The sequence below is a fragment of the Pagrus major genome, chromosome 19 (assembly GCF_040436345.1).
Source record: "Pagrus major chromosome 19, Pma_NU_1.0".
Taxonomy (NCBI): domain Eukaryota; kingdom Metazoa; phylum Chordata; class Actinopteri; order Spariformes; family Sparidae; genus Pagrus; species Pagrus major.
The window spans coordinates 12,885,125-12,908,544 of NC_133233.1; the positions used below are offsets into that span (position 1 = coordinate 12,885,125).

The 23,420-nt window shown below is 39.4% G+C and overlaps 1 protein-coding gene across 1 annotated transcript in view; it reads left to right on the top strand.

Annotated features, from left to right (window-relative positions):
* The window catches only part of ctnnd2a (catenin (cadherin-associated protein), delta 2a), a 252,245-nt gene that overhangs the window by 26,847 nt on the left and 201,978 nt on the right, over positions 1-23,420 (top strand). The window contains exon 2 of the mRNA XM_073488891.1: positions 10,525-10,655. Coding sequence (XP_073344992.1) covers positions 10,527-10,655 — 129 coding nt within the window. The 5' untranslated portion in view covers positions 10,525-10,526. The remainder of the gene's footprint in view (positions 1-10,524; positions 10,656-23,420) is intronic.

Here is a 23,420-nt window from a genome sequence, read left to right on the forward strand (position 1 = left end):
ATATGGAGAGAGTGTTAAGGCTTTTATATCCCACTTATAATATCTGTCTTAGTTGTTATAGTGTTCTTCTTTTCAGATTTAATGTGCTTCATTTCAGTTCATGAAAATCACACATGCACATTAGAAATACTGTATCTATTTTTGGTTGTGGGTGTGTTTGCATACTTAAAAATGTTTTGTCCGCACAGGCGTCTGTTGTAAATTGTGATGTGGTGTGCGTGTTTCTCTCTCTGTGTCATTGTGTGTGTGTCCATGCCGCCTCGCCATCTCTCAGCAGTGCCGACTGAATTATGCATTATTCAGAGTTTAATATTACTTTACATGGAGGTAAATTGGAGCTATCAATCATCTCAGACATTCATATGTGGCAGACTCTGGGAATAATTTTTGAAAGGCAAAGCAGTCTTTGGAAATCAGGGGTGATTGGCTGGGGAAATTGGGTGTGGAAATTCTAATTATTATTTCTTCATTTTCCAAGCTTTGCCTCATTCTGATGACATTAGCATTATTAGCCTTATGTTAGGGATAATTATTATTTGAGCTCCTGAGGATGCTGATGAAGTGAACTCGGTTAATGAGTTACAATATATTCAAAACTCAGAAAGTCAGACGTTTCTATCAAGTCTAATTTGCATGTCCTTCATTTTGAGTTTCGAAAACAGGAGAACATTAAATATGAGTTACCATATCAAATGGAATTATACAGGTTTGATAGCTATCAAATTGTATTTGAAATTTTAATTAAATGAACATATTGACATGAGTCAATTTCAATAATCTATCCCAGCAATAGATAGACTACACTTAGGAATATGTCATTAACAGCTCCGCGCCATGTCACACTGAGCCATTTTAGAGGCACTTGCCTTGAAATGTGATACAGTGCATTAGTTCCCAGCCTATTTAAGCATGTCAAAAGAAAATACTGACTGAATACCGACTGTATACTGTGCATAACAGGATTTCTTTTATGTGTTTTTCTTAATAAAGCACATCTACAGAATATAGAAGTCCTACAACAAGGGCTGAGCTCAAGATCCAGCTCTGATTCTCAACTTATTCCAAATTTATGAGAAGTGGATATGAGATTTACACTTACTGATGCCTGAAACAGAATTTTTGACTATAGCCAGCTGCCATGCACACGCACACAAATGTATAGTGCTTACAATATGCCGACCAAAGCTAGTGCTGTCTTTCGTGTGGCAAAACACACGAAAGACAGCAGTGATACAGAAAACTGTAAGCACTGTGCAAGACAGGAAGTCTTCAGAATTAGCAAACAATATTCCTACTTGTGTATGGCAAGATAGGGAATATTCAAAACACTCACAAAATAACTAGTCAGTAATGAAAAATCATGATTTATGAAAGACTAAAGCTATCTTTTCTTTTTGTAAAATTGTTGCTAAATGTCTGTTTTTGCACTAATGGCCCATCTTGATTAATAGTTATGGGTTACATTTACATTCCTTCTGATTTCATCTGGAAAAGAGCCACAGCTTAATGATATACAACACTCCTAAAACACTCTTTGCAATTTAGCATGCATTTCTGGGCCGCAGCACAATGCTTGCTTTAAAACACTGCTACACAAAAACTGGCTGAAATGACAAGCCTCATATATCTAGCTCCATAGAGTCGAGTTTGATAGCAGAAAAAAAAAATCAGCAATCTGAAAACATCAGTGGTAAACGTCAGATTTTGGTGACAGCCTCTCAGGAGTAATCTGTTATAAAAGGCCTCCTGCCTCAACAGTTTAATGCAGCCTCAAGCATGTTACATTATAAGCAAAAAGACTGACTCTGGCTCATCCTTGAACATGAACCTCTATTTCTGCTATCCACGGACATGAATAACTCACAAATGAATACAAAAAGTGACCACATGTCGTCAGCCCAGACTCTTTCTGGATAATATATACTGTGTATACATGTTATTACATTATGTTAAGTGTTGTGTTTGCCAAATGCCTACCACACAGTGCAACTGAATAGGAATGGGTCCCTGCAATGGCCTTCACTCAAATTGCCACCATCATGTGATGGTCTTTAGTTGCTTCCTTGATTATAGTTGTTGCCTTTGTTGCAGGTTAAGAGAACTCCACAGCCTTCTACGCCTATGTGGCATTACACAGTCTAGTCAATAGATGGCGCTCATTCTTGGACAGTGTTGCCAGATTGGGCGTTTTTCCACCGACTTGGGTGATTTGGGCAAGATAAGATGAGACAGAATTTTGGTCTGTGGACCATATTAAAAAAAAAAAAAAACATAAATAAAAAGATACAGTGTATATACAAATACATTCATAAATTAAATAGGTTAGTTATGTGAGCACATCCAGTCTGTCAACACAATGACATATTTGTTGTTTGAGCTGCCCCTTTATTTTTTCTTCATTTTCAAGGCAGACGGCAGAAATGGAAATTAGTTATTTTGTTGCATTGTAAGATGAATTTCCTTAATTAGCCCTTTTATGTCATATTGAAAAACTGTGATGAACCACAATATTGTTGCTACTGTTTATGAATGCATTTGTTATTGTAGATAATAGTTGTGCAGTTTTTTTTTTGTTTTTTTTAAAAATTAATTTGGGCGGATTTTGGGCTGAAAAACATAAAACCAATCTGGCAACACTGTCCGTGGGTGGACAGGACGTCGCTAACTCTCCTGCATAAATGAACAGTTGAGTTTTGAGCAGGACAGCTACACCCGATCATCTTCATTAATCCACAGGTAGTTTAAAATTTATATTTGACTATTGTAGTCTTTCTGAACATGGCTTTTAACGATGTACGATGTGTTTTTCAGTGTTATATATGATGAAATGGAACAGTCTCTAGTTGCCTGTTTTAGCTAACTTTCTGAGGGTCATCTCGGCAAACAGGAAACGGACAATATGACTCTTGTAAGTGTTAATAAACGGTCTTAATGTTTCAAAGGTTGGGAATGTAGGTTTCTAGTGGTTATAACTGCATTAACCAGGCCAAATTTGACCAAGGTTTCGGGATTTTTAGGGATGTTATCTTATCATTAGCTTGCTGGAGTCATATTTTTTTTAGTGCCACCATGTGTAATAATTAGCCTTGTGTGAGTGCAGGTGTGAGAGCTAGCTAGCTGGCTAGCTAGCTAGTGTAGAGTCAGAGTTTTTCTTGGCCCTTCTTCTAATTATTTGTTAAAAACTGGCTTCTTCAGTGGGTAGTGAAAGGTTTGTATTCAGTATTATGTCAGGTGATTGTATTTTGGTTTAAATACAATATATTATATAGGCTGTATGTTATGTACAATTATATTTGAATAGGAGGTTTGATGAAATGCCAACATTTAATATTCTGATATGTCAGCGAAAAAGGAGGACAGGCTTGAGTGACACACTCTTTATTGATCCACAGTGCTGTCTAGCCTGTGTATCCCTTCCTGACGGTCAGGATATCCCCTTGGTCTGGAGAAGGTAAGACATTTTCACCTGTCACAGTAGGAAAAGCACAGGTGCTACTCATAACATTAGCGAGGGCTCAGCATGACAGTGATCCAGCATTCACAATAACAGGACCCTGAAACTGAAACAACTAAATTGAATTCAGCTGTCATTCATTTTATTATGTACACCTGTGCTTTTCCAGTGTGGCATGCCAAAATGTCTTTTGTGATGAATGCCAGTTGTGTGATAGCATACAGTAGACGTACACAGGGATTCAAGCCCACCTACAGTATATCACATCCCATAGGAACCTCCTCCTTTTTGTACATGCATTCCATCTTTGCAACTTAGATTGCATTTCAAAGCATTGTAAATATTTCAACATTGTCATTTCATGTGAAGGGAAGAGGCATGCTTTTGATTGTATACCTTGGAGAAGCCACCCACTCAAACGTGTCAAGGACAATGGCTTCCTGATCACGCCATACTTAGGATGTGGCCTGGGTTTGGACCAGGAGAAAAAAGTAGCAGCTAAAATGAATGAATTTAGAAAAGTCTTTGTTGAACATCAATGCACATATACAGTTTGAAGTCCTAAACAGCCCACACAACCTTGATGTATCTTCTGAAGACTACAGTGCTAGGGGCATTTAAAATCAGGTCACTTACTACTTTTCTTCAGGAGACACTTAACGCATTATTATTTAACCTGTAGATTCTCTTAAATAGATCAAAATGAATGATTAACCTGTTAGCATCATGTATTTACAAGCAAGGGACACAGCTCGCTGAAAACTGCTGGCCAGATTATCAGACCAGTTAGATTTTTAAAAACTTGAACAGTTAGAAAAAAATTGGGATGAAAAGGGGATAAAAATGGAATATAAGGTTAGAGGGGAGGGCAGGGCAATGCAGTTGAGCCAACAAGGCATGGAGTCAGACAGCTGACGGGTCATAGGGTAAAGGAATGGGAAGCACCAGTGGACCTCAGAGGAAGGTGTGTGTACTGAATGTGTATTTCTGTGTGTGTGTGTGTTTGTGTCAGACGCACATTTTCATGTAGGTGTTTTCTGCAGGAATGGGCAGGTGCAGAGTCCTGTCGGGTCATGGTGTGAGCATGGGTCAGAAGTGCTCATCCTGCCAAATCCTATGACTCAGGGTGTGAGTAACCCCTGTGCTTGTACGTGCATGCATGTGTCTTGGCCTGTGTGTGGAGCTGAATTACCTTTTCGGAAACTGTGAGCAAAACCCAAATAAAAAAAAAAAACTGATGAGGGAACGAGAAGTGCAAAAATGCTCATTCTTGGTTTTAGGGCTCATTCCTACAGCACTGTATAGAGTATGTGTCCATACCAAGTCTGATCTGATGGGTATTTTTTATAAAACTGTTAATTGAATAAACTGCTGAATGCTCCTAATGAAGAGGGAAGGTGCATCACTCTACTGGAGTTGTTGGGACTACAGAAGTCCATGTGGTTGTACGGTGTATTTACAGAATGATGCTTCTCTTCCCTAATAGACAGTCTTTGGCTGAGTACACATACTACTGGCTTGCATTGCAGAGAGCACAAAAACTAAACAAAACCTTAATTTTGGCCTGCAGAGTTACTCATAGAATTAATGTTAATTGGTAACAGCTGATGTGACCTGCCGCTGCTGTGGTTTGTAATTCTAACCAGTGAATGCAGTCTCAGATGAGAAGCTGCTAGCTGAATGTTTTTACACTGCTCTTTTAAGAGAGGAGAGATAACAACTCTGTACTGTTGGAGCTTAATGAGTTCATGTATTTTTCCAACCAGGGTGTCAATACAGAGTCCTCTAATTTTCACTTGCATATGTGAGTGTAATGCTGTACTGTAAAACACAGCATTACAGCAAGTCTCTCCGGTCATTAAGGAAAGCCGTGCTGCAGCATTAGCAGGCTGAGGTCGACAAAGTACAGTAGAGTATTGGATTTTGATCAGCTTTATTTTATCAGATACCAATCAATGAAAATATGCCCAGATCTGCCTGGATATTGATCTTAGGATTGGCTCGGGACATCCCTGTCAAAGAAAATAGACCACTGTGAAAAATCAACACTTAATACTCAACAGCATAATTCCACCGTGCAAATGCCAAGACAATTGTTCTGTAATTGAATTGTTTTCACATTGCTCCTAAAAATACTGTAGAATGCGACATATAACAGATACATAAACACAAATGCATTGAAGCATCGATGCAGGAGGTGGATAATGGATTAAATGATGGGAACGCTTCAGAAAGATACATATTAACAGCATAAGAAGCAGACGTATGAACAAAAAAATAGCCCCAGTTATTCTTAAACTTAAGCTTTGTCTCAGTTGGTAGAGTGCGTCGTCCACTAATCAGAAAGTTGGAAGTTTCTCCAGTCTGCACATAGAACTGTCCTGAGCCCCAAATTGTGTGCGAATGATGAGATGTCTGTCATTTAATTGTTTAAATTTATCTTGAGCATAGAAATATAGTGGGGCGCTTTGGGTAGAGAGGTCGGCACCTTGCACGACAACCTCAGCTATCTATGCATGAGTGTGTTTAATTGGGTAAATGTGGCATGTGTTGTAAAGGGCTTCGAGTGGTTGGTAGAGTGCATCATGTACGAGTACATTGTATTGTACATATAACAGATATAGCTCCTCTTCAAGGAGTACAGAGAAAGACACAGTATTCCTTGATTCTCCTTTGTAACTGTAAACTTGTGAAGAAAATAGTCATAGTAAAACTTCAAACTAGGATGTGCAGTTTTTCTTCTGTTGTTTACTCTTTGTTCCCCAAGGAACCCCCCTAAATGCTGCGTCCTCTACTATTCTGTCAAAAACAGGAGGCTTTGTCTGAGCTTTTCATGTCTTATCTTGGCCTGAGCCAAATGAAATGTCAGGCCATCATTCCTCCTCAGTTCAATTGGAAGCTGCACACAACTCAAATCAGCAAGAATGCGCTGCAATTAAATGTGTCCCCAGAGCTACAAAAGCCCCATCTAGGCGCATGTTCCTGTTATATTGTATACTGCAGGATGTAACACATCTATTCAATAGCAGCTCAACTCTGCCTGCTGACAATAGCCCAGGAAGAACATTTGGGTGGTGGAGTATTGTGACTTTTGATGACAAATGTGTTGGTACTGGGATTATCTCTAAAGCAGCCAATATACAGTGAGCCACCTTTGCAATTTTCTGAACACAGCACCTGTCTGGACACTAATCACAAAAGGTTTGTGCCTTCTCTATACATGATCACTGGTTTCCTCGGACAATAAACGGTGCACAATGATGTGTATTGTTGTATGCAGAGGCTCAAAAGTTGCATTGCTGCTGGGTTTGGATTCAGATTTATTTTCTTTTCAGGTGATTCCGTCTTTGACTACAGGACTGCATTTACCAAAATCACTCAAACCCTGCTTAGCTCCCTGATTGTAATTGCATTCATGCTTGTATTTGTCAGTTTACTGGATAATGTGAATATTGTGTCAGAAAGCAGTGGGATAATAGATTATTTGATGAGCCAATGCCAAAAAGCACTGTTCTTCAATGACAGTAAATGCAAAACAGCCACTTAGAGGGCAATGAGGAATCAAATGTTCCTCTACGTTTATTCAGACGGGGATTTAAAAAAGCGCACATCCAGTGGGTACGGACATTGTGACTTGTGAAAACGGGTGTATCTAATAATGGCTGCATTTCATTGAGGTGTGCCAGTGCAGGGTGCAGGGCATTGTGCAGGTTGGCACGCTGGCTTGGCTTAGTGGCACGGTTATATGGACTGACGCCATCATTAATGTTATTAGTCACACCTGTGAGTTTCCTGCCATGAGAAAGAACTGTCATGCCTATTTCATAATACAGTAGGTATTAGTGCTACGAACGTAACTGAGTGGTGTGTGGAAACAAACCCAAACAACCACAGCACACAACTACAGTATTGCGAAGGAGCCACAGATTAAATTATTGATGTAGCACATGTTTACGTAGATTCATTCTGTTGTGGCAGTTCGGGGCTCTAGTTCATTGCTGGAGGTGTTTACTGTAGACAACAATTGCAGGACTCCACAAAGAAGGTGAGGCAAGTCTTCCCTCTGCCCACTGACTTGCACATTTGGCTGTCTCATTCAAGAGAAATGCGGCAGTCAGCCAGCTGGTGTAATATGGTCTTTGCTGGGGTTCTGGTTGCTCAGGAGCCAAACTGTGGTGACTCATCTCTACTCAGGAGGGGAGATGCCAGACACAGTAGTGGTGTTTGTCAGTGAGAGTGAAAATAACCATCTGCGGGCCATCTCGCTAGCATCTTTTATTTACCGACACCACCCTGTCTGGCCTGCTGTCTGTCTGGTGGTGAGCTGACTGGCTGATAGACTGACTGGATGTTTGATTTGCAGGCTGTCTGGATCCTAAGTGACTTTGTAAGCTCACTTGCTTGATACTAATGGCTCACTTACCCTCAACGTCTGTCTGATCGACTCTCTAAATGACATTACTTTAAATAAATACTTGCTCTCAAAAACCCTGCTTGGAACTGTAAAACACTCATAAATATATGTCTGTACTTGCACTGCAGAAGTTTACATGCACCAGTATAAATATGTGTGTCAGTTTAACCTAAGCTAAACCAGATTTGCATCTCCACATCAAATGTTAAAACTGAAGGGCTGAGACAAGCAGCAAATTGTAAAGCAGAAGACTCCATGATAAAATTCCACACTCCATCAGTTCATTATTTAGTCTTTTACTGAAGTCAGGGCCGCTGTATTGACAAAATCCTGTCCCCATGGTCTGTTCTCTGTAAAACTTGCAGACACACTTCCTGATTTCTCATACTTTTTATTACTCTCTGTCTGTGCTCTTAGCTCAGACAGGAAAGAGGAACGTAGATTTTTTTTTCTGTCGATTTAAAACGATCTCAATTAATATAACAAAAGGATAAAGTTCTACATAATGTTACATTTTATAAGTGTCAAAAATGCATCTTTTTTCACTTCCACTGGTTCCATGTTCTATGATAAATTGTAGGAAAAACAAAAGTCAGACTTTACATGGAGGACTGTTAATTGTTACACTTGACAAGGTGGTATTCAAAGCAGTTCAAAGACCCAAATGTTAAGTGTTTTTATAAGACAAACTATAATAATTGAGCGAGAGTCTCTTCGCTTTGAAATTAACAAGTCAGTTAGAAACGTGTCACTTTCCTGTACTCTGAATAATGTAATTAAAATCACGAGATTTTTTACATCACAGTTTAACGAGTCTACAAAGACCCTATTTGTGAAGTGACATATTGGCAGTTACACAGGTGACAAGTGTGAGTCTGTGTGTGTTGCAGACGTATTGCTGTTTCTATTTAGAATCCAGGTTTTGGTATTAATTCACATGCCACAAGCGCCCATTATATCCACAGTACTGTAGACTCAGGTTTTTTTTGGCCCACCGACTGTCTGACGTGCTGAAAGGATTGGTTCCACCTGATATTAATTGTCTTTTTCTACTCAGTCTCTTATCAGTCAAACTTAACTTTGTATGAGATACTGGCATTTTGGAATAATGTAAAAAAATTACTTGCTGTGCAAGCTGTATTTTCTGCTTTATTAGACAATTCAATCATAATTTTTCCGTAATAGCACTACCCAGTGAGCAAAAAGTGGTCTAGATCACATCTTTTAGACGTCATTTATGGACATCCAAGACGTCTAAAAGACGTCCTCTGGGGAGCCAGAATGAAAGTTTTTTATACGTCTTTTCTGGATGTTGTATAGACGTTTATATATTGTTTATCGACTAATTCTGGCTGTCAGTGGACATCCAGATCATAGCCAGTATGAACGTCTATTCTCAACTAACTCTGGATGTCAGTGGATGTCTAGATTATGGCCTGACTGGACATCTTTTCTCATCGTCATTTATCGACTAATTCTGGCTGTTAATGGACGTCCAGATCATGGCCAGTATGAACTTCTATTCTCAACTAATTCTGGATGTCAGTGGATGTCTAGATTATGGCCTGACTATTGACATGGCCAGGCCATGATCTGGACGTCCATTGACAGCCAGAATTAGTCGATAAATGACGTTGAGAAAAGACGTCCAGTCAGGCCATAATCTAGACATCCACTGACATCCAGAATTAGTTGAGAATAGACGTTCATACTGGCTATGATCTGGACGTCCACTGACAGCCAGAATAAGTCAATAAACGATATATATAACGTCTACACAACGTCCAGAAAAGACGTATAAAAAACTTGCATTCTAGACGTCTTGGATGTCCGTAAATGATGTCTAAAAGACGTGATCTAGACCACTTTTTGCTCACTGGGTATTCCCCACAGCATAAAAGGTAACACATTGCAACAGAAATGGATCTTGTGCTTAGTAGGAGAAATACAAATTATATCATGAATAGAAATTGGTCATCAAATCAGGATATTGTTATGATCAGTGTCTTCCTCCCCCTTATGATTTTTAAGCTTTATTTGCCCATCAGAAATATTAATATTATACAATTATGTGTATTGCTTTTGTGTGTTCACATTTGACTCCTTGCACCTCATCTGCACTTCCCTGGGAGCCTTGAAAACCTTGAAAGAATCAGTACCAATCAGTTCATTTACAATATTTTAATCTGTATCTAAATTGTGGAAAACTGAATTTGTAGTTGCTTGATCTGGAATTCATTCAGTTGAATGAGAAATACACTGAGTGGGAGTAACTACATCAGAGAGGTGAACATTTAAATTCTTTTTATGGAGCTACAAGCAACAGTTTGCTAACAGTTAGCAAACTGTTGCTTTTAAGCACACGATTATTATGTAAGTGATGCGCCATGTGAGTAATAGACCATATGATAGTGATGCAATCATTGAAGAAGTCACAAGTCCTGCAACAATACTACTTTTTTGTTTCTCGAAAGTGTAAATGATTGACTAACCTTGCATAGATCTAAAGTAACGGCCTTCTGAACAATGTAGATTTCTAGAGCTGACTTTAGGCTTTAAAACAGGATCGGCACACATTGATTTGACACATTTTTACCTGCCCCTTGTACTTTTTTAACTGCAGACAGCTTCATTGTGTTTCTTCTTCTCATATTAGCGATGCCAGTGCCAGAGCAGCCTGCGGAGCAGGAGAAGGGGGCCATGGTTGCCCCTGTGATGCCAGCCTCCAATGGCGACAGATCTGAGGCAGAGACGACCTCTTCCATCCTCGCCTCTGTCAAAGAGCAGGTAGGAGCTCCCCCTTGTACATGTGTGTTGTACATGTGCCAAATCTGTATTGTGTTTAACTTTGATAAGACAGGGACATTTTTGATTTTGGTTACCTCTCTTTCTTGTGCTCGTGCCTCTTCTCTCCCCTCATAGCCCTTGAACAGCTTGCTATGATGCGGGTCAGAAGGTTGTCATTGTTATTCAGGAAAAAGGCGCTCCGCTGCTTTAATGTATTTAAAAGAAACCAAAAATTGATTGGCGCCAAGGGAATTCAAGAGTGTAATGGATGGAAATGATGGAGATTAAGGGGCAAGAGCTGTAGCCAAGTAGACATAATTGAAAAAGTCATTAAAATCAAGGCAATTACTCGACAGGGAGCATTGGAAGGTAGCTGCAGTGCCTCAAGAATGTCCATGATGCTGCCTGGGTTCAGGTTAGGGGACGAATGGGAATTAGAGAAGGAATGGTGGACATAGAGGGTAGCGTGGAAGAAGCAGATGGGATGTAAGTCAGGACAGGTAGGTTTCCTTTGTGTGAGTAAGGAGCGAGATGGGTGTAGGACAATAATAATTGACACGTTTTCTTTTGAAAGCTACTGAGATAAAAATGTCGGACTGTTAAAGGGAGGAAGAGAAAGCCAAGAAGTAGCTTTGTGGGTTTGATTATTACAGTTGTATGTGTCCAAGTGGGAGTAATGTAGAAAAACATCACATTCAACAGCCTTGGTTACTACAGGGCATGCAGTGTGTTGTGTAAGCTTGCCCAATTAAATCAGTAAATTTTGCTGTGTGTGTATCTTTACTTTATTGAAGTATAAAACAAACAAATCTCACACACGAACATGTGCACGACCCTTGCATGCACGATGAAAAGACATTCTCATGAATTGCATTTGGTGATTTGTGTTTAGCCTGGGACTTATTCCTTTGTGTAATGGAATGCTGTTTCATTGGGATTGAGCTCATCAACAAGTGCAATACACCATAGATATATCATTTTGCCAATCTAGAATGACTCTGAAGTTCTCCTTGATTTAATACCACAAAATATTCCATTTACCCTTACCGAGTGAAGGACAAGTGCTGCTGGCAATTTAAGCTTTTTTACCCCTGCAAATGGCATTCATTTGTGTGTTTTTCCTTCACCAGAGAAGCTCTCAGAGCTCTCACATTACTGAATCTCTGAAGCATGCTGTATTTAGTTAGATCCATGCTTTGGACCAGATTTGCACCTGCAGCCCTAAACCCCCTTCCGTTGGGAGAGAAAATGTACAGGAGTGGCTTGAAAGGGAAAACATCACAGATATGTAGCTATTGTTGAAGTCATATTTTCTCTGTCTGCTCTGCAATAGCTCTAAAAACTCCTCTCTTGAGAAAAAATGTTTTGAAAATTCAAAATGAGTTCCGTGTTTAGTCATCAGAAGGCAGGTTTTCGAGCAACATGAGTCTTATGTTGAGTCTTGCAATAAGCCTAATCAGCTCTACATAGCAGTGCTGTGGAGGGAAAAGGCTGCAGTGACTGCTGGAATGTATTTTTCCCCATCAGAAAATGTCATTACTGGATCACTGAAGCGTAGCTGATTTAGTGAGATCCATGCAGCTTTACTGATCCACACCATACTAATGCAACATTGATACAAGGTAGTGAGTTGAAAAAATAACCCCCACCGTATACTACTCTTTCATCCTTGGGGTTTTCATCCAAGTCCTTCAACATTTTTACATACTGTTCAAATGTAAGAGACACTTCATTTTCCTTTTTATTCTTTGGTGACATGCAGAATGCAGTGAGGAGATAAACAAGCCATCCTTGCTGACATATCTTTGATAAAGGTATTTGACCTCCAGCTGCTCTGTTGAAGCTGATTTGTTTTTGTTATTTATTCCCCGTTTTGTGCCAGGGAAACAAAGATCTTTTTTTATAATAAAAAATAAGTAAACATTTTTAAAGTCATTCTGCCATTCATGCCACTGTCTTTGAAAAAGTGCAAATTTGATCATACAAGTTTATGAAAAAATGTCTTATATAACCTTTTTTTCTTATGAAAAGTAACTGCTGCAAAAAGCCTTCTATACAATTACCTATTTAATGAGTAGAAGTAGAATTTTTCATCTCATCTCAAGAATTTTTCAGTACTTACATAGTCTTACAAACTGATGGCAGGGATGTTATGAGCTAGTGGCTCATGAATGTGAGAGCACAAAATTGATGTGACACAACAGATAAATATAGGCCACTGCTATTGGTGAATGGCATCTTATTTGCTGATAGGTCGACAGCAGTCAACAAGTTGAGTATTGGTTGATACCCAGCACTCCTGATTTTCACGGGAATCTCCTCATTTTCACTCTTTCTCCTGTTGTGCTACAGATTGGTAATTTCTCCATCTAATCTCACAATTTCAGAGTGATACAAATCAATTGGATGTTTTTCAGTTGGGTGGGAAATGTGTCCTGGAACCTGTTGTGCGTTTAATCACAAGTTGCAAAGAGACAATTTTTTTCCCAGTATGTCCTTTTACAGTTCTCCACCTGCACTCCCTATAGTATTTTTTCTCTGTCTCTCGTGGACCTACAGAGTTGCATGTAGATACGGTAGTGTATATGTATGTATATGATACACTTGCCTTCAGCAGGTTTATTTGCACGATATCACATGAATAATACATTTCCACACCAGGTACACATTAAAGTCTGCACGTAATAATTTATGATGTGTACCACACAGAAATGTGCTATTATGTGATACTTTTCATGTCTACACAGTGTATAAGAACATCTTATAAATAGAACTTATTTTTCATGATTTCTAGCCAGTCTACAATTTGTGACTTTTTTGTGCACAAAATATGTGTGCGTGTTATAGATGAATGATGTGAATGTGTAATAAAAGGTTGATTCTAAATATAGCTCTCACAATCTCTCTGCCTCACATTGGCTTTCTCTGTCCAGGTGTGTATGCCTCTGAGTGCTTGTCCCTTCATATGAACATATCGTTCCAGTAACCCAGCAAGCACACTCCCATTGCAGCACATCATCATGTGTAACACACACTGTGATGTCCACACATGTGAGGATACACACGTGGCTTGGATCCCATTTACTAGACACCATCTGTCTGCTTGTGAGTGGGTGTGTTTATGTCAGTGAAATCATTTCCTACCACGGTTAGCCCTGGGGTTTATTAAAGGATTTCAAGAATGAGGCAAATTAAAAATGGGAAGTAGTTTGACAATTAATACATGCAGTGTTCAGTAAGGAGAAGAAGGTGGTACTGTAGGTGACTGTCTCTGAGTTAGGCTTACTTGCTGCTGTCTTTGCCAGTTAGTGCACCAGAAAATCCACATTTGTGAAACAAGATTGATGTTAAGCATAGCTGAGGTGATAAAAGCTTGTTGCTTCTTGTGAAGATTACATTTTTATATCTGCACCCTTCTTTTATCTGAACTTGGCAGATGTATTGCCAGAAGAACAGGCATCAGATTTGCCCTGTCCATATTCACATAACAGTTGCTGATATGAGCATCAGCTACTTATTAATACCATGAGATAAGGCACAGCATTGAAAACATGACAAGACAACAGTAATTATACTTGCAGCTTAATTCTTGCTGTTTGCAGCAAAAACAAATGTCCAGATATTTGGCTGCAAAGATGTTTCATTCATGAGTAGGCTGCCCCTACTGTATATGTTAACACAGGACTGACAGTAAAATTAACTAATTTATCACTCTCAGGGAAACAGCAAATACACTCAACATTTAATGCCATTGTAAAGCCTAATTATAACTGACAGCATTAAGCACCTCTCTGAAAATACTTCTAAGTTTTTACACGACCTGCTATTTATCAATCAGAACTAATCAGAGCCTGCCAGGCTGTTCTACAACTGAACCAGGGTTACATTAACACACAGTAAGAATGAACTGTTTAACCATAAACAGATTTTGTCTCCCCATCCTCTGTGCATCCACTGTTTTATTGAAAGCCAAACTGTTTAATTTTCAATATCATAGACCTGAACATTTTCCTGATTATCTGGGACCTCAGCTTTGAAAAAACAAGCATTCTCCTTTTATAATTTCAATGACCATTAAGTATCTAAAAACTCACTGGTTTAGAAAAATGTGTTTGTGTAGCTTAAGCGTAACTTACTAGCCTGCTGAAATTCATTCTCTTCTGTATGCTGTCTGTTTATTCTGTGTTTTTGTGGAAAAACATTGGGTGGCCATTAGCTAACATCCTGTGGAGACCAGCCCAGTTGTCCTCATCCGCTCTGATCACAGAGAAAAATTGGAGTGACTCTCTGCACGTGGACCCAATCTAACAGCCACAGCAGCAACCTGCTAGAGGGCGCAAATACACTGCTATTCCAATGAGTTCCCTGAGATTTGATAAAGATACATGACATTGAGCAGCATATAGCCTGCAGTCATGTTACTTTTTTGTTTTGGTGGGCACAACACTCAGGCTTGGTGATCGTGGCCTCCTGGGGCATGCCTGTAACAACTCGGCATGGCCAGTTCTCTGTGTACTACACTCATCATTGCTGCTAACTCCCTTTGTCCGCCAAGGGTTGCTGAAGTTGTGCCATGTTTCTCCTCCAAAGCACATGAAGACCCAAGTTATTTTTTCCCCCAGTTGTTTTTGAGGACCCTCACCAGATAGGCACACAATATGAAGTCGTACTGTGCTTTGAAACTCAAATAAGTATGAACCTAACTGCAAAAATGTGTGACTAAAGTTGAAAATACAATATTTATATGTTCAAATGTATCATTTTATTACTGTCACACATTCTTTAGATTTAGATTGTTCTGTGCGAGTTATCCATTTAGATCGAAAAAAAGCTAGCGGTCAAATTTTATGTATAAAACTCAACAGGAAATCTGTTTCATGCTAAATCTCCTCATTCTAAGAGAAATGTCAACTGGCTATCTCTCTTGCTAGATTTCTCATATTTAACAGCTGTAATGCTACAGAAGGAACCATTTGAGTTTCTGAAGATGCTTTGCAGTATGTTGCATCATGTCTCAACTTGCCTCAGGAGAGCTCCACAGAGACCAATTTAACCAGGGCTGATATGCTTTACAATCTCAGTTTTCTGCATATTTTCATTTAGCAGGAGTTAATGTCCTGCTCTGTCTTTCTTGCTAAATCATAATCTGCATTTTATTTCATGTTTCCCTGATTGATAGTGTGATGTAATGATTTCACCTGTAATGAATTTAATGAAACCTGTTGTATGTGCTTTTCTAAACACCTAGCAGGCAGTTAATCTTTCCTGAGAAAAATACCCTGGCTTAAAAGAGGTGATGCATTACTTTGTATTCTTTATCTCCGCATTTTAGCATCTAGCCAATTTGTTTTCAGATTCCATTCTATTATTGATAAATCATGGTTGCCTTTAGAGCCAGAAACACACAAATAAACAGAGAGAACAAAGGCTTCAGTATAAAAAATGTAAAAATCGAAAAAAATATTTTGAAGGAAGAATATTTTTAGGATGCTTAAAAATTCTAGTCTGTTATTTTCTCTAAGAACCTGCTGACTGACTGACTGACTGACTGAGTGAAGATGTGACCAGAGCTCCAAATTTCTAGATACTGTGTTTTAAATAAAATTAACATTAGCCATGTGATTATTTTTTGGTTTTATTAGATCTTAATTATTCTTGCTGAAAAGGACTGACTGATTTTATCACTATATTTCTGAATGCCTCTACACAATATACATGGCGAAGCACAGTTTAAGATCTGGTGGGAATGAATTGAAGTGCGTCAGTACAATGTGTATTCTACTGGGCTGGGGAAGTGGTGTGCAGATGGACAGGGAAAGTCATGTGATGGGGAATGGGGTACTGTAGGGCAGGTGGGAGTGGGAGGGTCAGTGCATGGCAGGGGAAGAACATTTAACTTGTACAATATACACATAAAATCACACTTTGCATTAAATATTGTGATGAACCTTTTACTGGCAAGTTGCAACATAATTCAACACATACATGTTCAGTGTATCACTTTACAATACTCATGCTTGTGTGTGAATTTGTGTTTTATTTTGCCCGCATGATGGTGTCACCACTGTGAAGTGAAGTGAATTGGGGTAGGTGGAAGTAATAGAATGTATGAATGCGTCTACAGGGATGACTCATGCTAGGGAAAAAAAAACAAACAAAAAAACAGCCTTTCTTTGCATTTAAGAAAGTGGAACATGCAAATGTCTGACATATTTGTCTGAAAATGACAGAAACGATTAAACATTTAACAAAATAGTTAGAAATCAACTTTTATTTGATGAACTCATCGATTAATATCACCGTTGTGATCAGGGTCATAGTCAGAGTTGTAGTTGTGGCTATCACCGTCATCATTATTATCATTTCATCATATATTTCCTCTGCTCCTACTACATGTTGTTGAACTACTGTACCCTGTGTTCATCCACCTTCGTGTTTGTTGCATGTGAGCTGAAAGTATCCATAAAGCACTCAAGTTATCAAGGGTTCACATCTGATGGAGGCTCTTACTTTGGGTATTTGAAAGGAGCAAGGTCTTTTTCAGAGCAGAGAGGGTAATGTATTCTGTCCTCTAGCCGGCCGATGTATTCTCTAGACTCCGGAGCTTCATTGGCCTTTACAGTGAGCTGAAAACTTTCCTTTTGCTAATATGCTCTCACTAAGCTTGACTACTATTCTGGGCCTTTACTGTGTGCTTATTCTCAACACTTTGACACTAGTCTCTAACACTTATATACGTTGCTTTAAAAGTGATTTATAGGTGTCTCTGTGTCATTTACAACTTGCATTGAAACTCCATTTGTGTACATGTGTGTCATTTGTGTGTGTGTATGTATACTAATAGACTTTTCTGCTTCCCTGCTTCACCGTCCATCTCTGCCTCTCCTATTCTCTCCCCTTTATCGATACCCTGTCTATTGCTGGGGTTGACAGCTGTGTTTTGTAGCTGGTATAAATGAACTCTGTCTCAGGGTCAGAATGATGGCTAAGAAATGATTCCTCCCACACACACCCATGACTATCAAATACAGCAGCTGATGAAAAACCTTGTGACTCCTGAGATTAAACATGTCACAAACAGTAAAATTAAATATTTCCAAAACTTATTTTCCAGTTGATAGAAATCGTGAAATTATTGACAATGTTTTCAAGGGGTTCAAAGGTTTGTGAAACCTGAAATCAATGTAAGCCAGTTTATGCAAAAGCAATTGGAAATTGTAAGGTTCCTCGCTGCTATAACAGCATAATGCATACTCTTTTTACTATGGCAGCGGTTAACTCTGAAATGACACACCATCTTACAGTTTGAACTTTGAAAGCACATTCAGTGAGTGGATATGCTGGTTCTCTTCTGCCAGCCCCTCTGCTGGCGGTTTTTTAGACTGAAATTTGGGTTTGGTGCCTCTTTCACTCTGTGTGTGTCCTCAGTGTCCTTCAACATTGTCCCTTACATTTTGCCAGTGTGGGAACAGATCATTTAGCCGACAGGCATTCTGAACTTTGTGCGTATGGCAGGATTAATTACACATAATGTGTTGTATGTACATAATATGCTCATTCAGTGTAGCTGTGCGATATGACCAAAATCTCATATCCCGACAAAACAGAAGTGTTGTCAAGAATAGCAACAACTCAACAATTTTGAATATATAAAATAGTTTCAATACTGATTTTCTGCATTATTGATACACTAGCACTAGATGTACTTTCTCGCTCTCTCTTCTCTCTGACAGTGAGTTGACACACACTAGGGCTGGGTGATATAGTATGTCTTTAAATGAATAGCGCAATATTTTTGGGCAAATATACACAATATATAACTCACTATTTTGAAATGTTCTCAAAAGCATTTCATAAATGTTAGGACTGAGCAACAAAATCAAATATATTTTTTGACCAAATACCTCCATATCAATATTGTAGGGATGTCTGTTGGTACTCTCTTTGATAAATAATCATCACTAATCGGCAGTGATAGGTGGGTGAAGGTATGTATTAGAACAAATAGAACAGTATGGTAAGTTCAGAAAATGACATCAATTTACTGTAATGCAGCCTTTAAACCCGGGACAAGTAAACATTTATACAGGCCATATCACGATGTAATTGAAAAATGCTAGAAAATGATTATAATAAATAGTTTGCATTAAATGAGCACACGAAAAGGTCTATGTCTTATTACATTTTTGAATTATAATTTTTTGATTATTTAATTTTATTTCAATTTGATTATTTTCTCCTTTATTTTGAACCTTTGTGCAAATTTTGAATGAAGCATGTAAGAGATAAAAATATATAAAATATAAAAAGGTGAATAGAAAACCCTTTTTAACATTAGTTGAGAACAAAATAGATATAGGCCTAAAATGTGAATATGGGCAGAAATGTCAAAACCCAACACATCTCTAACAGTAGAATGTCTGAAAGTCAAAATTACCCTATTATCTCTGTATCATGTTTACTCTCCTTCTTGTTTGTTTGTGTTACCTTCGTGGGCGGGAAAATGCAAAGCATTGTCTAAATAATGAAAACTGTTACTGAAATCAATGTGATTTGTGACCCAACAAATTAATCGATAGAGCATAATATGAAATGACAGACATTTTTCCATTGTCACACGATATGTATCGCCATATCCTAAAGCCCTAGCATGCAGTATGGCTGTGGATGAGCCTGTGCCTGCTTCGGTACATGTGTGTGCAAGTCATGTGGATAAGTACGCTGTAATCTAAGAGATGGGTGTCTGTTTGGTAGGGAAGAAATTGCTCCGCTCTGCCAGTAAACACCCTCAGCAGGAAAGAATGGGAGACACGGATGCTTGTTACACACATGTGCACACATACACGCATAGAGACAGATATCAGATAACACTGTGAAGCCATACCTGTCTTACTGCAATAAAGCAGTTGCCCTCTCAGTCATTCATTAATTTCTGCTGCTGTTAGCTCACCTGATCCACTCAGAAATGCCAGGTGTAGTTTGAATGTCAGGGTCCTATTCCTGTTGAAGACTCGTGGCTTTTAGATGAAGCTAAAGACATCCAAGGTGACTCGTAAAGACTTTTTATACAAGCCTGTGTGGGAGATATGTCACTGTAGCAGTGGTATCCCCTTGCCATTTACTCACGGAGAGAGCATCTGTTGGAGACTGGGGCAGAAAAGGGTGGTGTTCAGCTGCCTCACCCTGGCTGTGGCTGGGGAAGAATTATTAGTTGGCCTGAAGGCTGTTGTGCTCTTTGGCACTGTTGTTGTCTGTGTGTGTGTGTGTGTGTGTGTGTGTGTGTGTGTGTGTGTGTGCGTGCGTGCATGTGCTCTGCCAGTGGTGCTGCAATGTTCCATTTAGTCAACATCACCCAGCCAGCACCCCCACTGTACTGTCACCATCATCATAACTGGCAGCTGGCAGGCTACATGCTACTGCAGCTGCCATGCTTTGGGCCAAAGTGAGAGAGGGCAGGAAGTGAGAGAAAGTGCAAGAGAGATGAGATGAAACATGAAAATCACGCATAGTACATGTGTGCGTAAGAGAGGGGAAAGGACAGAGGGCACAGGTAGATGCAGAGATTTGGAGAAGTTATTGGTTGTTGAGTAAAGTAAATAAAAATAAGGGAAAGAAAAAGAAGTAGAGAGGACATGAGTGAGATAGTGAAAAGAGGGAGCGAGAGTTTCAGTGGCAGCCATCCAAAACCCAGCGCTCTGAGACAACTACCAAACCAGACTTGCCAATTACCGTTTGAAGGTCAATCAGTGAAAGTGGAATCACAGTACAATGCTGTTTGTACACTCTCTGTGGCAGGGATAAATGATCCAATACAAACACTCTAAGACTGCTGGGAAGCTCACCAAAAAACTCAAACTTTCCCTGGGAAAAACAACCACAAAGAGAAAAGTTTTTCATCAAAGCTGCTGGAAAGTATACAGCTCTCTTGAAATAGTGCTCCTTCATCTGCAGTTTGTGCTGATAATTTAAGGGAAAGCCAGTTGCAGAACATGCTCTTTGCTTCTGTAATGACCTGCTGCAGGTCATTACATAAGGGAATGCCAGTTGCAGGACATGCCCTTTGCTTCTGTAATGACCTACTGCAGGTGCTGCCTCTGTCAGCAGTCAGGACTTAGGCACAGCTCTCGCACACTGGTGGAAACTCCCCGAAGTCAATTTATGTACTCATTATTGATTCTTTACTGTATGATCAAACTAACAATTGCGGCTAACTTTTCTTCCACTACTGTACATACGCCTTTTTCATTATGGATGTTGTTGTAAACTTTCTGTTGCTAATGTGCCAAAAACGTTATATTTGAATTGGTTGTTAAGCATTCTACATAACCTAAAAAGGAATCTGCTCCCAATTAGGGAATTGAATTGTTTTTTGCTGAAATGCCAATATTTTCCATCTCGTTTAGGCTGTTTGCTGGTACCAATATTGGCACATATTTTCTGTTACACCTAATTGCAGAGAACATCAGGTTACCTGGGAGCCCCTAGTCATTTGCAATATAAATTGCAGAGGTAGTCAGTGATCTTAATCGTGTATGAATCTGGCATGTCCATAATTTTGAAAATTAAAATTCCACCATATATTACCCACCAAATTTTACAAACTTGGTGGTCATGTTAAAATATTAGTCCCATGTGAACTGGCTTGTTGGCGATTTAAGGTTGTTGTTTTTTAAACATCTGTTAGATATCTGACCATGCCTCATAATATGTTTAAAAGTAGCCAACAGCTGTGCTGTAAGATCAGCTATATTGCGTTTAGAAGTGAAGACGGAGAAGGTCAGGAGCAACAAAAGGTTGTCATATATTTACCTACAGCCATAAAGCATCTGTCACTTGATCTAAATACATGTAGAAAGTGTGCATACCAACTCTTAAATATATTAATGATGTGGCTGCTAAAGAACAGACGCCTAGCTTTTAAATGTTGATGTTACATGAAGCCTTGACATCATATGCAGGAGATAATGCCAGTAAATATGAGTAAAATAAAGACTTTGCTAATCCCATGTGATTGCTCCACACGAAACACAAACATGGACAGTTCCCTGGTTATGTGCGAATAGGGGTAAAGAATGCTTTTTCAAAATGTACACATTTACTTGTCAAAATAAGAAAACTTGATGCCTTTATTTTATTGAAAGCCTGGCCTGCCTTGGCTGATATTGATACTGATATCGGGCCTCTGTTGTTTTACTGGGGTATGATGACTTCCATCAAAAAACTGAACGCAAGGCAAGTAAAGTAAAATAACTTTCTAAGTACTTGCTTTGAAAAATTTGCCTATTCCAAAATGGGAGCAACTGTTTGTCTATAGCAAATACAAACATCTGAAAACTAGGTTAAAAGTCTGCAGCCTGTCAAGGTTTCCCCCATGATGCAACGACAAGCCCAGACCCAATATTAATGTGTTCATTTGTTATGTGTCCACCGTCCCCTCCCAGAGTTATACCTGGTCATTTCTGAACGATGCAAAATCCTGTAGAACCAGGAAAAACAATGACATTGTTGGACAGAAAGTCTAATGAGGTGTGAAATCAATATGTACAATCCTGCCGCACCCGGGGCATGCTGGGTAATGGAGTGTCAGGAGCGCTTTGGAGCTGTTTTAATCACAGGGACCTCGGTTTATCCACTCGTAAACAGGCTGGTTACTGCCAAAATACCACAACCCCCTGAGATGTGTGTGGCTGTGTGTGTGCATCTGTGATGACTTTTTCCATAATTGAAGTAAACTGTGCGTCCATATGCCCGTACCTACATGAAACAAAAGCATAGCAGTGTATTTGTGCATCTCTGCTTGGATTTAGTGTGAGTAAGACTGTGAGACCCCCTTTCTAAGTATGTGATCATGCTGTAAGGATCACAAGTCCCCCCCATTCCTTCTTCCACACTCGAGTTCTGTTTCATTAGCCTTTACTGCTGTGACAGAGCCCGACGCTGATCCTGCATGTGAAGTAACAGCTCTTCCTGCTAATCACTTAGCCTGCATCCTTCTCCATCCCCACCACAAAGTTCCTCAACCATCTGCATGCTAATGCTACCTGAGCCTCTAGCTTGGGCTTGAATTTGCCTGCATGCTAATGAACTTGTTAGCAATATCTTGAATGCTAATATTGCAATAGCCAAAGGGCTAATGTGCAGCCTGAATACTAATAATATATTGAATTGGAATACCTACAGGTAGCACTGTAACTTTGATGCTAATAGCAATGATTTGCAGATAGCCTTTGTTAACGCTTCCTCCTTGAGCAATAACGATCTGTTGGATAGCTGCCAGCATGAGACAATAAACAATACTTTTTCTGATTCTGTAAAACCTAGCCCCAGCCAATGTAGTAAATAGTGTAAGATTGACTTAAAATCAGTTTAACTGCATCAATATTAATTTATCCTTCATTATTACTCTAACTGTCTATGGTGTGATGTGCTCTCTAGGGCACAGCAGGTCTGAGGCGGTACAGCCATGCGCTCTGGTAACGTTTGGCATAAGCTAGCACCCTGGGGCTATGATCGAGGCTTGGAAAACTGCACCGTGATGTGTGAAAAAAGCATTGATTAATTGAACGTGTCTGTCAGGGCCCTTTGTTTACAGGCAAAGCTAAGCGTTGGGGTCCGACACGGGGGAGATGTTCGTGTTGGTTAGAGGTGGAGGAGCATTTTTGCTAAGTCCTTAAGTTGCACCCGTTCTCTCCCCATTACAGAGAACCACTGCAGACGCAGCAGATGCTGTTGAGTGGGTGTTTGAAGGGTACCTTTCCCATACAG